The sequence below is a fragment of the Acipenser ruthenus genome, chromosome 10, assembly GCF_902713425.1.
Source record: "Acipenser ruthenus chromosome 10, fAciRut3.2 maternal haplotype, whole genome shotgun sequence".
In the NCBI taxonomy this organism is placed as follows: domain Eukaryota; kingdom Metazoa; phylum Chordata; class Actinopteri; order Acipenseriformes; family Acipenseridae; genus Acipenser; species Acipenser ruthenus.
In genome coordinates this window covers 49,733,678-49,751,149 of record NC_081198.1, presented here as the reverse complement: position 1 = coordinate 49,751,149, position 17,472 = coordinate 49,733,678, and the positions used below count along the sequence as shown (strand labels likewise).

The window sequence follows — 17,472 nt, the reverse complement described above, 5'->3', positions numbered from 1 at the left end:
AATCATTGTTTTGGCTATAGATGAAATTATAGGTCAAATTCGTATTTATTTTTTTGGCGTACCATAACACAAAATCCTTTGAGGTTGTATGTAATCAATAATTACTTGTATAAAATCCATGTTCATCAATGTCACACAAGCCCCTGGGTTGAAATCCATTTTAGGTCATAAATTAATCTCGCTTTAGTCCTTAGTAAAGAGCAAACTACTGACATGCACTTTCCCTGCAATTACTATTTCATATGGATCTACACAGGTCTAAGCAATTAGTTGACCCATCTCAACTTATATTTGTACACAGACAGCTCTCCATACAGTACCTCCTGAATGGGCCTTCATCCCAATTGTACTGAACCTGACAGTTCTGTATTAAACCATCTGGTATTGCATATTTTTAATCATGTATTTATTAATTTGTTTAATGAATACCAACTAAACTAAAAGCAACAAGAAAAAAGAACCCTACTCCTACAAGCACATCTTTTTAACCATCATGCCTCATGCATGATCCTATCCAATCAATTACATTACTTAAAGGAAATTACAAAAGTTTACACCCAATAAACAAGTACACGGACGTCACACAGTGACAGGATAAACCGTACAGATGAACAATTATGTACTCCAGCGAACATAGGCACGAGCTAGCTGCCTTGAGCCTTTCTGGACACAAGACAATGGTTTGGTAGTGAGGTATCACAGACTGGAATGGAATGACAGGAGGGAACGAGAACTTGCGTATCAAGAGATTTCTACTGTGGCCACTGCCTGACACACTACAGCTTCATTGTAAACATGGTGTCTGACATTTGGCATCATGGTGCTCTATATACATAACACTGGAATTTTGTAGAACATCAGTGTAATGACAATGGGTTGCATAATAAGCTCATTCTATAATATGAGACCACCAAAAAGTACTTGTCTTGACGATTTCATTTTTTTCAAAGTGGAGGATGATCATTGAGCCGAGTACTAGCATGGAACAGTATTGTAATGTAGTCCTCTCCATAACCGTGGTTTTGCTGTGCATTACAGGTGTACGGATTGGATACAGCAGCACAACCACAAAAAAAAAAAAAAAAATCAATAAAATATTTTAGCATTTTAAAAAAAGTGCTAGAAAATTGAACTGACCAATGCTAAGTGTATGCATTAAAAACAGTTGCTATTACACCAAAACTGGAATGACCTACTGTATGCTTTGCTTGTCGGTAATACCTGAACAGTAGCTCTGTGTGTTGTATTAAAAGGGGTTGAAGTCATTTTCACACTCTCATTGGAGGTTAAGGCCAAGGTTTCTATGACTCTTAACAGGCAATCACAGGCTGCAAATAAAGTGATACCTGTGTGTTGAACTGTAAAAATGCTGTGCTCCAAAAATGTTCAAGCTTTGCATCAAAAGCTTGCTAAAAATCAGACAGTATACTGTTATACTGTTTCCAGATTTGATGATCTTGTTAGGGGGAAATCGAGCTGTTCGGAAGGAAAGGTTCCAACGTGCGCTAGTAAAGCCAGTGCTGACTGACAGCACCAAAATTAAAAAGCAACTGGGTATGGGTGTGAAGAATAAGAGTTATATCAACTAACGTATCATTATTGTTGTTGTCTAGATTTACTTTATATCACTTTCTGTTTCAGGTCATCACAGCTTGGTGTGAAAACTTAAAAAGCACCCCTGTGGCCTCAAAATATCTTTCAGAATCATGTCTACACTAAGATAACCCAGGTAGGGTTGGGTCAATAAAAAAAACACTTCATGATGATAATGAAACCGTACGCCACTGCTTTTTCTGATTGAAATATGAATGATTGCCATTGCCAAGTTCATACACGAATGGACTGCATTAAGGTGAAGCAAAGTACCACGACACTGCTCTCTCTCTCTTGGGTATTGACTAGCTAGAACTGTATGTCCAGGACTATCTTGTCCTCAAAGATGGCGATGAGCAGCATGATGCCGAACCCCACCAGCAGGCCCATGTTCTGCAGGAGGAAGTAGCCCAACGGGCACTCCTGGAGCTCCTCACTGTTCCCGTGAAGCATCTCTGGCAGCTGCAAGGGAGGAGACGAGAAAACAACAATCACACAAGCATCTTCCTGTTGTCTGGAACTAGAGAGACTTTCGTTGCCTTGTGTGACCACCCTGATCAGCATCCTGGTCAACATCCTGGAAACCCTGTGTTCCCAGATAGGATACGGTTCTATTTTGCAGGCAACAAGTGTGCAACAGAAGTCTGTCTTGTGGCTGCCAACAAAAGGTTGTTGTTGTGTGAGCAGGCCTTTACAGATCTCAGCAGGCTAGTTCTGGAACTGGTGACAGGAACCTCACTCCCTCCCCTCACTGTAACAGGCTCCGAGCAGCCCCCACACATAGTAAATAGAGCCCTAAATTTCATATCAACCTGCTTGCCCCTACATCCATCAAAAACATTCACAATGATGTACACAAACAGCTTGATAAATGTACTTCGGGGAGCTTGGTTGACAAATGTTTTTTAAAAAGATGCAGCTTATCACCCATAAGCATTCAGAAATGGAAGCTGTGCAGACTAGCCAGGCATGGGAAGCACAGCCAAGTGCTCTCGCTCTCTCTCTTTTGTGGTATTCAGCACATCAGGAAGTGTGGGGCGGGGAGATGTTTTTAAAATAGGGGACACACACACACACTGCCACTTTTCCTACCATGCTTATGCATAACACAGCCTGCAGTATTTATTTTCTGTTTATGAAAAACACTTCATACAGTAGCAAATAGTTTGAATGATGCTGTTTGATCAAAATAATTTTTCTTTAGTATTTCAAGTATATGTTTGGTAAGTCATTGGGGTTCAGCGTTTTTTTTCGGATTTACCACATGCTGTAAGTGAAGGCTTTAGGTTGGTCCTCAGAAGTAAAGCAACACATTACTTCAAATTGTACTGGCTTATTTTTAATACGTCCACATGTCCACTGTTTATAGACATGCTTACCATATCCACCAGTGCTACGTAGAGGAACATGCCAGCGGTTACTGCAAAGATCCAGGGGGTCAGGTTGTCAGTGTATTGGCCCACAGCCGTGCCGATCACCATGCCCACGTACGCCATGAGAGCAGACAGCAGGTTGTAAACGATGGCCTGCCTCACTGACATGCCAGCCTTCAGCAGCACTGCAAAATCACCTGGAAGAAAGAGAAAACTCCTGAACGCACAGACAGCAGAGAACAAAAACCCTGGATACTGCAATCACAGGTGACAAAGAAGTATTAATTTACTCTTGACATACTGCTGAATAATCACATCGTGCTCCGCAATGATACGTTTCTTTCCAATTGTTAATGTGTACACATCTCCAAAAAAAATTTAATTTAAAAATAACAAGTTTCAGCATACACCATAACAAAATACTTTTTTTTTTTTTAAATTAGAAATGAAATTATTTTAATGAGCATGTCAGAGATAACAGGATATAGCTGCTACCAAACAGAGGTCTGAATTAAAATGATGGGGACTGGCTGTAGCTCTGGAAGAAAACTTCTCTTTATGGCTGACTAACACTGCTGTCACTGCTAATTAACTTCTTAATGGGGTACACAACAAACTCCTACCTCTCACAATCTGCATTCAAGTGCACATACTGACAAGTCATTTATCTTGGCCAACGCAAAGTGACGGACTTATCAACACTGGATCACATCAGAAAAGACATTGAAGTGATAAATCACTTACAGTACCGCAGAGGGAATGCCTGCTGTGCTGTTAATTGATATTAAATGCCTCTAGTCTTTGTGAAACTGATTTCTTTGGGGTTTTTTGGTACAAGCATGTAAATTTACAGTCAGTTTCGACCAACTTCAGTTACCAGTTGAGATGCTGATTTAACTTATTTATGTTGTTCAAGTAACAAGGAGTCTACCTAGACTTCCTCATGAGAAGTTGGATAACAGTTTTAACAAGAAAAGCTTACAGCACAAAAAGGAGCAAGGAAAGGAAGAGTTTTTTTTTCTATTAAAGGTTTAGAAAACGCCAGCAAAACCATTCCCAATACTAAGAGTGGGAAATGTGAAACACAACTAGGACGTCCCCGCAATGACTAATTTCTTCATTTTAACCCAATTGAAGGAATCGATATCCTGCAACTATGGATGCTAAATATTGCATGGAAAACAGACACCACTACATACATGCACATCATAGCAATGAACTGCAATACAAGGTAGCACACACGTCAAGCCTCAAATCCTTCACTCTCCCAGGTGATAAAGGATTGGACTCATATCTATGATATTAAAACCAAAAGTTACTGTCAATTCTCAATTATGCATTACATTCTAAAGGAACAAAAGGAGATCAAGATTATATATATATTTTTTCTATCTATCTATCTACTGTTTCTGTCTGTCGCAATGAATGCTGGGTGTGGATGAGCAGAGGTGAAGCTGGAGGTGTGAGTGCTGCTGGCAGGTCTGTTGCAGTTTTTTTTCTTTATTTTTATTTGTGGTATTTACTGTTTATAACTGTATATAAAAGAGTCTTTCTGCGCTGAGCAGACTGTCAGCAAAGCGGTCAGGATGGCTGGATTGCGTAGAAGGAAGCATGAGGATTTTTGTTTTGAAAAGTTAACTAGTTGGCATGGTATTAAAGTGTCGTCCGATGAGTTTGCAGTTATATTGTCATAACTTAAGACACTCAAATCATAAGTTCCGAAAGTAAAATATTAATGTAAAACAGGCAGATAAATGTTTTGTCTCAGTAACAGTCAACAACATGTGTTTAATTGCACTGCATCACAATTTAAATTAAATGTAAGATCTCTATAGCTTAAGCAAGGTTTAATTAATTCTAGTGCAGTTTAAACACTCAAGTTCATCTTCCTATGTGTACGAATCCTCTGTATTTTAACTCATGGCTAAAAGAGAAGGGATATTGAGCATCTTTGTCTAGATTGAATCCTTTAAGTGCCTTCAATAGTACAGTGTAATGTCTCAATGTTATCCTAAGCCAGTGTCATTTATTTCAAGCCAGCACACAGCCCTCTTATGGTATTGCGTGTTATAAGCTTTCAGTTATTCATTCTTTGGCCAAACACCCATAATGACATCACAGTTTACTGTATCTCTGCTTCCTCCAAGCAGCAATCAAGTCCCCTTTTACCAACAACGTATTCTTAGATGTAATTATTAAAGAAAATAAACTGTACAAGATATGTAGTACAAACAGAACACTCCACAAATGTATTTTAGAAAACAAATTTCACCTCTAGAAGCCATTAGTGACCATTTTACACACAAACAGCTGAAAAAGAGGCAGGATTATCAGTAATCGCACTACAGATAACTAGAAGCTATTGAGCACAGCAAAACACTTACCAAGCTCATGAGGGAGCTCATGGCAAAATACAGCAATGGAGGTACTGATGCCCCCCGTCAACCCTGCACTGAATGCAGCACCTGAAAAGAGAATCAAAACAGTACAATTGAGAACATTACCTTTCAATCTCTTTCCTTTCAATCTCTCCTCAGCAATACGATGGAGAATCAAAAGTCTGTTTTAAAACATTAACAGCAGGCACTCTAGCAAGTGTGTGTTTGCGGGTCATTTGCATCATCTAAAAAGTGGAGAATATTAATAACGACACAGTCTTAAATGATATACCTGCTCATCCAAGGATGTTTCTACTGTCTTTAGTGAGTTAATAAGGGGGTCAAAAAAATAAAAGAAATAACTGCCAAAGTATAGAGAGAATTGAGAACATGGTGCACCATTTATAACTTGAGTAGATTAAAGCAGTGCTTTCTCACCTATAGCCAGACCGTCACTGAAATTGTGCATGCCGTCCCCCATGATCACCATCCAGGCAATGCTAGCTATCCCAGCATCCTTCATCTCCTGGTCAGAGTGGCAGTTCCCATGGGAATGCCCGTGTCCATGCGAGTGGTGGTGCTTCTTCGTTTTCACTTTCCTCCCGTTCCCCGCTGCTGCAGAGAAGTCTGCCTCCTGGTGATGGTGTTTGTGCTCTTCGTGTTGGGGGAGCATGATAGCCCCCTCTTCTGGGGACAGGGGTCTCTTGTTGGGGGAGTCTGGGGGGCCCTGAAGCTCTGTCAGCTGAGTGTTATTGTGCTTATTGTCAGACAGTGCAGAATCACCTGGCCCTGATTAATGCAAAGAATATAGAAAATAGGTGTGTGAATCATTTTGCTAATAATATCCCAACAGGGTCACACGCCTGTAGATTAAAAAGATGCATTTTATTTGAAATGACTGTGTAATATGGTAGGTAGTGACAAACTAGACAATACAAAAAAAAAAAAAACACTATGTGGCACACAAAGATCAAAGTCCGTATTTGAAACCTGACATCTACTTTCTTCAGGGCAAAGCACAACAGCATGGAGCAGGTGGGGTACTCTAGATGCTCAGGGCTATCCAGAATACATTGTTTCAATAAATGCATTTAAAGTCAGCTATACCAGATCATTAATTCTCACCTGTCAGTGGTTTCAGGTTCAGCCACTCTGCGTCTGACCTGCGTTTATGATCAGACAGCTTCCTTCCGATTGTCGTTTCATCCCCCTTCTTTTTCTTCCAGCACCAAGATCTGTTCCCCTGAAAATGGAAGAGTGAATATAGAGTACAGGACACCAGACATGCAAAAACAAGAGCAAATAAGAAACTAATAAATAAACAAATAAATACAAATTACACAAGTTTTTTTTATTAGATTTTTTTTTCAAAAAAAAAAAAAAAAAAAAAAAAAAAAAAAAGAAGAGATCAAAAGACTTGTTACCAGTCCTAGCAAACAGATAGATAGATAGATAGATAGATAGATAGATAGATAGATAGATAGATAGATAGATAGGCAGACAAAGACACAGATAGCTCTAAACAAAGCTATTTCCTCTTGGGCTGTGAAAGGAGAATTGGAGAAAGCAGCAGTGAAAGGGATTGGTTTGCCTGTTACCCCTTTGTCCTTGTAGTGCTTGAACATTCCTATGCAGTGCTCAATGATGAAGAGGAGGTAGATGCCCCCCAGGGCAGTCAGGCCCTTCCACACAGCATTGTACTGGGTCAGGTAGTCAGAGTCCTCCTGCTCATGCTCCCCCTTCCCCTTCCCGCCTTCATGACTGTGATCATGTCCGCCTTGTGACTGGGGACAAAAAAATAAAGAAAGAAATATTTAAACCTTACACTGCAATCTCGTTCCTGGCTGCAACCCTGTTTGGGACTGACCATCTCTACAGAAGCAACCAATACAGTAAATAGCAGAACTAGTGTCTTGGTCTGCCTGTGTACAGTATGACCAGTGTTGCAGCGCTCCGTGCATACGGTTTGTGCATGTGATGTTTGAGTATTTGGCCATGTGTTAAAAGGAGGGACATAATAGAATAGATTTTAACACATCTCTTTTACAGACATCTTAAATAACTGGCATATGCAGAATGCATGGCCTGTCAGTTCACACTGCTTACTCGAAAGGACCACATATGTCTTTTTTCGAAGTTTGCAGTTCATCCATCAATCCATCCCAAGCTTGTTGCACCCTTCACGCTCCTTGGAAATGCAAGTCCCTGCCCAACGCATCATTCTTTTATTGTTATTTTTAAACCGATATCTGCAGGGATCCGTGGCTCACTTGAGGCTTTCATGTCTTGAATAAATTATATCCAAAACAGGTCATTTTGTCCTATACGTTCCGTTATTCCTCAAATGTGAGGGATGTACTACTGTAAAAATGTTTTATTTTGTAGACAATACTGTACATAAATGTTAACAATTACATATTTGCAGGGGTGTGGACAAGTACAGAATGGTTGAGAGTACACGATAAAGATACTGTAATAACTGGTAATACATTCTATTCTATTATTAAGATTGAAACTAAGTTTATACTTTGTGTAGGATATGTGATCTTATGCACATTGGATGAAAGAACTTCAAAATAAATCATAAAAATGAAGACCTCGCACAGGAATTGCTATTTACCTGTTTTTTGGTTTGTTTTTGCTTTTTTACTATTTCAGAATTATACACAGTGCACAAGAAAAGATGTATCATTCTGACAAATCTGTTACTGGTTGTGATTCATAATGCATAAAAAATAACAACTTCAAAAGCAAGTGTTTTGCCTGACTGTTTGCATGAGAGTGAAATAAATGAAGCTGGAAGAAAATAGCCCCTTCCCCTTGCATCTGTTTGATCATCCCCAATGCACAGAATAAAGGGCCACTGTGCAGAAGTTTACCAAGGTAAAGTCGTTTTGTTTCAATAACTTTCTGAAAAAGCAGACTGTGCTCTTTGAGAATAATTTTGTAACTCAATAATATCACTATATTCACCTCTGCCAGCAATGCAAGCAAAGTCTTTTTAATAACACTGTTTTCTATTTGATACAGAATAATAACCACAACGTTCCACTGTGGGTTGGACCCATTGTTTAGCAGTTTATATACGATTGCATTAAGCGTTCTGCTTTGGCAGAGATGTAAAATAATGAGATATATTGCCTATATTTCAGGCTTTGCAATAAAGAGCAAACTAATTATTTGTAACTGCAAAATAATCTCTCCCACTAATAAATTTACTGAAATGTTGATTGCCTGACTGGGACATACTGTATGGGCTGATCTAAAAGGGACTTTTTATTTCCTCAAAATATATAAAACTATGCCCCAGTTAATGTTAGAGGTATAAAAGATATGAGGGTTTACGAGAGTTTGTCACAATTTTGACATCAGATATTACTAACATTATATATAGCAGAGGGATAAATCTTAAATACACCTAAAACACAATTAAGGGCTGTCCAGTATACTTTATTTGTACAAAACTCAATTATGTCATTTAGCAGACACTTTTAATTGAAAGAATACACACAGTACATTGCCATTAAGTTAGCATAATGTCACATGAATAGAACTAAACAAGGTTTTTGTTTTCTATAACATGGTCATCAACCAGACAGCGCGAGAGGAGGGTGCAGTACTCACATGGGGCAGTAGATGGAGCAGTGCGTCTCCACTCAGTGTCCCCACTGCCAGAGCCACCAGGAATGTGAGAAGGAACTTGAAGCAAGACTGGTTACTGATGGGAACCAGTATCACTCCAAGCAGGGACAGCAGACTGATGATGGTGATGGAGAGGAGTCCCCAGACCCAGGCTGTACACAGAAGAGAGGGAGAGGAGGGTAAGCGTTGTTATTAACAACTTCCAGAAAGGGTTAAACAAAATATTAGAAATACACCAGACCACATTTGTTAAATATACTAGTAAGCACTAAATCACCACCAAATGTATGCACTGAAATGTTGCTCTATGTTTTATATATAGATATATTGAACTAACAGACAAATCAAACAAACTGGGGGTGGGGGCGATTTTTTGCTTTTGTGTGTTTTTAGCTAAATGAGAATTGTTGCACACAAGCCAGGAATAGCTTTCTTAGCTCTTCCCAGAGATTTGTGTACTGGGACCATTAACATAATTTAGTATTATAGCAGCCAACTGAATTAGCAGAGTTGAAGATTATCTTTTTCTTAACACGTAATATTAGCTAAACCTGCAAGAGGCTACCCAGATGTGCACGCACTCAGGAGAACCCAATACTCCCCACTCCCACTTCACTACAAATTTCTGATAAATATACATGTATAACTACACATTCATGAAGACCATAGCACACAGTAATGCCGGATACAGGTTGTTATAACCATTACATGGCACATGTGATGACAACCACACCTTGGACTGCAGTTCTCCTAGGAAAGGGATGGGTTTAGTGCTGCCATCCAGGAGGATGCCGGAAAATTGATTATTATTCTATTATTGTTTTTACACAGGGCAGCCACATGATTTACCAGACAGTTTTGTGGTTGCAGTCATGACATCACACTGGGATGTAAGGGAGGAAACCACCTTCCTGGGGTTCCACAAAAACTTCACAACATTGACTGCAGAAATGTATTTTTTATATATATATATATATATATATATATATATATATATATATATATATATATATATATATATATATATATATATATATAGACCCTCAGACCCATTTATACAAAAGTACGTTCACAGTCTTTGCTAATTTTTCCCTGCGAAACTCAATGCAAAGTCCCCCCTAATCTAAAAGTGTTATGGGTGATTAGTTATCTAATACAATGTCTTCCACTGCAAAATGCAATTTATTTAGAACAGTATTTAATTAAACAGCCTGGTGCATTCATACTTCAAGTGTAATTAATCAGACATTTAAGGCTGCTGTATTAAAAAAATAGACAGGAGGTAGTTTAAATCATATTCTCTACTATTTCTACACAGTAAGATTTCTATATCTATATATTAAATATCTGCATGCAAGGACTTACCAATGACTCCCAGTGGGCAGGATGCGGGAAGTGGTTCTGACAGCTTTAGCAGTGCAAGGTCAAATCACAGCTACTTTTTTCCATTTGGATTTTATTTTCCTAAAGTACATATCCAACCCTGCACAACCTGCCTTAAGATATTGTATTCCTATCTGAGAAGTAATGAAGGAACCCTAGTTGTAAAACACCCTCTATGATAACTGACCTCCAGACATTTTCTATTGCATTCAGCCTCAAATGGAAGACTATGGGAATAGCATGTTAACATGGATGTAAATGTGCATTGTGTGTTCTACTGTTAAAAGGATGAGCACGTTCTATTGGCAGGGTCTCACACTGATGTACAGCGCTAGATTCCACCAGCCCATGCTTAGGGGTTCGCTAAATTCAAAGAAAAATGACATTCATTCAGAAAATCCCCTCCGTGCAGATACGTCACACAAGATGGTCCCAAGGTCTTTAGTGGAAATGGGGTTGAGGCTTTTTCACTTGCCCTGTTTCTACATGGAGAAGTGTTGTCTCCCTCATTATCTCTTTTCAAATTCTACTGTAGCTAGGAGACTTGGAATTACGTCAAACAAAACGTCCGATACAAAAACTTCCACATGAATGGATTTCCCACCTACCCTAAAATTGAATGTATTGATTGCAGCCGGGGCGACGTGGAGTTTTGTGTGACAGAAGAAGCAGGGTCAATTAAACCTGTCCCATGCATGTCCAGTACATTAGGTTAATAAGGTGCTTTGTTAACAACAGAACAAACCCCAGGAGTACGCGGATGACAAAGAAAATCTTTACTAATCTCTCTCAAGAGGAGCAATTCACCAAATCAATACAAGCTATGCACAAGAAAAACTCTTAGAACGGCAGTTTATTGATAAAACTATTCACAAATAACTTGGCTCTTCTCTGCATTGATTCTTGAAACTTTTTCCAACCACCCAGTCCATATTGCACTTAACTTTCCCCAAGCTATTCACAGGCTGACCATTAGTATTTATATTCAGAGAATTTTTTTTTTTTTAATGGAAAGCAGAAAGCAGCATTTTGCACATGTGTGATGCACTACTGTATCCTGAGTAAATATACCTTTACATGTCTTAATATTGTTTTTACCAAATCATAAAAATGCATAGAAAATATGGAGGACTGTCTGGTCTCCTTTAAAACATATTTTAAGCAATGACAAAATAAATAAATAAATAAATAAATAAATAAATAAATAAATAAAATCCCCAACAAGTTTCCAAACTTTCCAAAACATTTTTTTTTCTTTTTGGATGCCAGAGTTACATACATTAAACTATTAATTAGATAAATCATTTTAACTTGTTGACACATGAACAGCTTTTTAAACTGAAGAAGCCTGTCTTTAAAAACTGGTTCAGACAGATTAGTGCCCAGGCGGCACAGCGGTAGAGGTTGCTTTGTGACTTTGTTTAAGAGGGCCTGCCATTTAATCCAGGGAAAGTGGTTGATTTACAAGTATATAAAAATGTACTATTTTGCTACATTCTTTAATAACCGCACAGCAGGGGAATTCTTAAATCCTCATAAGCCACTTCTATTTTGAAAGCACATGAAATCATTTTCAGCTCAAACAGTCATTAACTGTGACAAAATCTCAAGGGGCTTGTAAATTAAAAAAAAAAAGGAGAAATAAGTAGAGCTGCATTTAAATTGCAAAATGGAAAAAAAAATTGTGATATGCATTAATAACCATGGGCCCTACATCCTGCTGAATGAACCCCTGCCGTCTGTGCTGTCCTGATGGTTTCATTTGTGTCTTCAGTTAGCCCCCAAAAAATGAGCAACTCATGCAAAATACTAGGGATGGGAATTTTAAATGTTTAACACATAAACTCTAAAGTGGTCAAACGCTACATAATTATGCTAGATGTATAACCGGTCATGTGACATTTCACCAGACGCATCTTTCTTTTTATGTATTCATTTTAGTAATTTTTTTATACACAGTAGTCTGTTGCATATCCGACTGCAATGGTTCCAGAGCAAGGGCGGATATTATAAAAAGGAAGGGGTTTGGCAGTTGCCTCCAAGTAGTTTTTTCTAAGTGGTGTAACAGAAAGATTGACACTGTCGATCTGGCGCTTCAGTGGCGCACTCTGTGTTTTCTGATGTTTGTTATATTCCTTAATAAAATGGAACGTCTAAACAAAGGAATGAGGAGAAGCAACGTTTAAGTATTTTGAGGAACCGGACGAGAAAACCGTGGTATTTAAGTAATGCCAAACAAAACTGGCACATCACAAGTTCAATGCGTCACCATTTGAAATTATAACATTCAGAAATGACTGTGGATGGAGCTACTGATGGCAGTAAACAGCAAACATCCATAACATTTGCTACACAGTGATCACATTATCCCCTATAAGGACTGGGTGTGTGAATCGTGAATGCAGCAGTTTCGAAATCGATGCAAGATTATCCCAGTAATCATCAATTGCAAAATAAATATATTATTTCACACTTTTACTTTTTGTCCACTACACGTCTGTGTTAACATTCAAGTGTACTTGAGTAGTTTTATGTTTAAAAGAGTCCTAAAGTCACTACATATCGCAAAAGACAATGAAACCGGTCGTATTGAATTGTAATGATAATTTCTCAAAATATTACATAAATCTCAAAATATCATTCTTTGGATTGTACAATTTCACCTAGATTACATTCGGCACAAAACAAATATATTTTTCTAAGTGGATATTACTGTACAACAGTTTGTTTTCAAAACAAGTGGCCTCAGCATTTCCAGACTTAGCTTTGTAGAAGGTGAAGGATTTCGAGATGATGAAATTTGTTGAGCCATACTGTGCCGACTCATAAAACAATAACAGCGAGGCTGGAAAAACTTAACAAAAATTGTGCTGCAGCTGTTCATACAAAACTTTCAAAAGGGAGAAAAACTTGCGATACCATAGACTTGTGGACCCCATTCCCCAATCTTCCCATAGGCGGAAGGCTTTCTTCACTTGAATTTGTTCTGTATGATTTTGGACCGGACAGCTGTTTATGTTTAGTACAATTTTTATTTGTATGTTGGAACTACTACACTAAAGTAACAGGACCTCTGAGACACACTTCAAACAGGCAGGCCAGGCATTGTGTGACTACATGAATTTGAATATGTTACGTTATTTAGTAATACTTGACCATGATATTCAATTAACCGCACAAGAAGGCAAACATTACATTCGTTAATTGTGTGCTAGATTGGCATTTAAAAATAGGACTTGTGGCAATGTTTGGGAGGCTTATGCACACAAGTATGTACAGGAGAGTGGCGTTGGAGTCGAGGACTCAAATTGTAATGCTTCTGGAAAATCCAACCCCGACTATCAAAGAATGCAAACTTTTTAATCTCCAAAGAAGACCTTTTCATATCTGTCACAGTGCTCTTTCCAGTTCCAAAATCCTGTGCTATTTTATCCCTGGTAACTCCATTTTACAGAAGTGAAAGAGCCTGTATAAATGAACCTTTAAAAGAAACAATATTCTAAAAACATTATAATATCCGAAGAAAGTGATGAATATGTATAGTCCTAACTCCACTGACAACTTTAGTATAAAGTGTGCTTCAGTGTGACCGGAAGCATATCAAATCAGTAGGTCTATAGGTTTAAAAAAGGGCATCCACGATGAGTTCAGCATGATCCCAGATCCTATTCATTCACTTAAACAATGTTTCACCATTCGGAAACGGCTCTTAACGAGCATTCTGTTCTGACCATCTCAGTAACGAGATTGGTTCTCAATGCAAGCTTAATCAGCCCCCAGTGCTCAAACAAGCAAGAGACTTCAAATGGGTAAAGTAGTCATAGCATCCCAATGTTTTAATTTACATCAATCCTAACTGATTGGTTAAAATGTATGAATACCAAATCCGTTTAATACAGGGATTTGATGTTGTTCCAAGGGAACCTCTACATGACAGTACGATACATAAATACATGTGCCATTAACTGTTAATTTTTTGTACAGATCAAGTGCAATAAAAGGATTATAAAGCCAGCACTTGACATTTCTTCAGGAGAGATTTACCAAGGCTCAGTCACCATTATTCTACGCCAAGCTTAAGTTCGTCCTGCAGTCTTGAAATCAAACTTGCAATAAAGTATGTATTTAAATTTCGGGGGTGGATATCAGACACCAAACGGCTTGAAACAGATGGTCTTTCTTTATTACAAGGGCTACCTTAAGCGAATATAGAGAGCAAGAAGAGAATTCTGGCTCAAGAATGCTAAGCAGTGTTAGATTCCTACTCGTAAAGCATTATCTACATCTTTTAATCAAAGTATTGCATTACAAGCAACTCAAGCTTCAAAAGGGCTTAAAGATATGATTAAGACTTTAAAACATGTATCAGGTGTTCAGCTTTCATTATCAAGCATTGGATGCCTTTGGTACCTTTGTTGGCAAAGTTAAAGTGTTTTCTACAATATATAACTTTTTTTTCTTCTTAAATATATTCAAATTGGCATATCTTTTTTTTTTTTCTTGAATGCACAAAGCCATCAGAATGACCTCTTGTTTTTAATGAGCTGCAGGTACTGTGTGCTGTTGATATTATCAGGATTTCTTATTAGAGACTTGTCAACCATTAGTGCCTGAACCAGTCCAAGGATATGATTCAAGGCTACATCAGAGTGAAGGGACAGCACCTGCTGGAGACAGCTGCCCTACTTTCAAACTCCAAGACACTTCACCGACAGCAATTTCCAAGCTTAAAGGGTACATAAGCACCTTTTTTTATTTTATTGTGTTACATGTTCCCATGTGTTGCTACAGCTGTTTACGTAAGGTGAATGTATTGTTTTTATTTTTTTTTACATTTCGCCCACTTTTTAAAAGTTTAAAAAAGTGGTCAAAATGTAAAAAAATAAAAATAAAACAACACACACCTTACGTAAACAGTTGTAGCAACACATGGGAACATAAAAAAGGTCCTTATGTAGGCTACCCTTTAAAGGAGTGCTAGCCAAGGTTTTAACATCCCTTTTCTTAACTCATATTAGCATCACCAGCCCCCTCCTTCCTTGTGATTGGTTTGTTTGCTTGCTTATTTATGCTTTGATGTTGTACCAGGAAGTATGGTAGCAGTTTTATTCCTGCCCACTCCACATATAAAGTATTGCTGAGCTACGTCTTTAAAAGGAAGCACTTATTTGTAAAGATTTCGTTACAGAGAATAAAATGATAAACCACACTGGAGAGATGAACTGTTTTGATATTTATTGGAAGTGTCAGGTCTTAACTCGGCAGCTCTTCAATTTGTATTAGAAATAAATCAGAGCTCAAAGCGGCTTATTTTCAAAAGCATTACAAATCCATCAAATATGGCACGCATGGACCATCATGTTAATCTGACAAACCTTCACTCTTACACTTACTTCAAGTGTTGCATGTAATTTATTAAAGTCAGATCCTTGAGACAAATTTTAATTGAAACTTAAACTAGATAGCATACACTGCTAGGGATCTTCAAGCTCATCCCTATCTCATTATCTTGGTAAAAATGCACTTTTTTTGTTGTTGCAAGAAGCAGCCAACTGGGTAAACTTTCTAATTATCCGTGTTCAAAGCCAGTGCAAGAAGATGGCATTCCACGCTGTTTGAACAATTCAATTGGCAGAAAAAACACTTAGCAGCCATTTTACTAAGCCGGGATCCAAATTAACAGTGATTGAGTCTGGCCTCCGAACTCAAGCAGATCCTACCACACTTAACAGCCAAGGTGATGAGAAAGAGGGAAGTTAATGAGGGATTATCCGTTTCACTCTATGAATCTGTATACAGGATCAGCCAGCACTCCCTAATGATGCTGCAATTATCTAAACAATTACGAGAAGAGTACTTTTACCCACCATTATTACTATCACTACACAGGGTGCTCTGTGACATGACACCGCTTCCAGTTGCCAAGATTAACGATCTGAAAACAGCAATAATAACACAGAGGGGAGAGAAGCAACATCCAAGGTTAGCGAGGTACGATCAATATGATCAGCTCCTGGTGTTCGGTGTGCTTTTGATTAGTAAATACAACAATGCAATAATATGAACAAGAAATGGTTACTGATCTGGACACATTTCAATGCACAATGTGTACTTCAAGTGTTGAAGATATTATTCATGTACAGTTACTGTGCAGACAGACATGTGCCTTATAAAAATGGGAGCTAAGAAGACAAGATAATTCAATACCCACAGCGAGCTGCAATATCTTCAAGCACCTTTCTTTATACTGAGACGCCATTAAAACTTCAAAGGAGATGGCTGAGGAAAGAACTGAACCTCCAGGATTTCAGTACATACACATTATTTAAGTATTTAAAATCACACTTAAAACCTTCATAGATATAAATAAGACAAGAGCATTCTTTGTTTCTAATGGGAAAAAAATAAGGGAACAAGTATTATTCTAGCAATAGATGTTACAATAGTGATCGTATATATACTACTAGTACAGTAATTGTTGAGGTGTATGGTGTACCAAGTCGCAAACTAAAAATGATATTGTGGATACAAATAAAATGCAGGAAACAACAACAAACTATACAGGACAGCTGCAATTCTACAAGTAGAAATGGTTTTACATTATCAGGTAACTAATTCTGCAATACAGACCATTGGCTAGTTATTAGTTAAGACTAATTTACAAGTTAACAAAGCCACACTTTTTTTTATTGACTTACTGTGTTACATTCTAGGGAAAAGTCACCTGGTGCTACAAACTGGGTATAAACAAGTCGATTTGTTTTAGTTGAGCTAGACTAAGCTAATGATCTCACATGCCATAGTCTTCATCCTCTTATTCTACTGCAATAACAGCAGCAGAACCTTTGCGCCAGGGATTCCACAAAGCAAACATTATGGGAATTGAGACAGGAGCCCCTCAATGCATCAAACTGTACTTAAATACCCTTCATCCCAAGACACACACTATTAATGGCACTGGTTTCCATACCAGAACAGAGCTTCTCAATGTGACTCGTGGTCATTATATTAAAAGCCATATTTTGCCTTTCAGCAAGCTGTGTGGGCGAATTAACTGAACCTTTAACACCTGGGGATATGCAGCCTCACATCTGTCTGTACAG

The 17,472-nt window shown here is 38.1% G+C and overlaps 1 protein-coding gene across 4 annotated transcripts in view; it reads right to left on the bottom strand.

The window, feature by feature from the left end:
* Window positions 1-225: 225 nt before the first annotated feature.
* The window catches only part of LOC117403833 (zinc transporter ZIP10-like), a 36,105-nt gene continuing 18,858 nt past the window's right edge, over window positions 226-17,472 (bottom strand). For all 4 annotated transcript variants that reach the window (XM_059032484.1, XM_034006279.3, XM_059032485.1 and 1 more), the window contains exons 4-10: window positions 8,969-9,138; window positions 6,943-7,128; window positions 6,470-6,587; window positions 5,783-6,133; window positions 5,351-5,431; window positions 2,973-3,163; window positions 226-2,055 (exon numbers count right to left, since the gene is read on the bottom strand). In XM_059032484.1, the coding sequence (XP_058888467.1) occupies window positions 1,903-2,055; window positions 2,973-3,163; window positions 5,351-5,431; window positions 5,783-6,133; window positions 6,470-6,587; window positions 6,943-7,128; window positions 8,969-9,138 (1,250 nt within the window). In that variant the 3' untranslated portion in view covers window positions 226-1,902. The remainder of the gene's footprint in view (window positions 2,056-2,972; window positions 3,164-5,350; window positions 5,432-5,782; window positions 6,134-6,469; window positions 6,588-6,942; window positions 7,129-8,968; window positions 9,139-17,472) is intronic.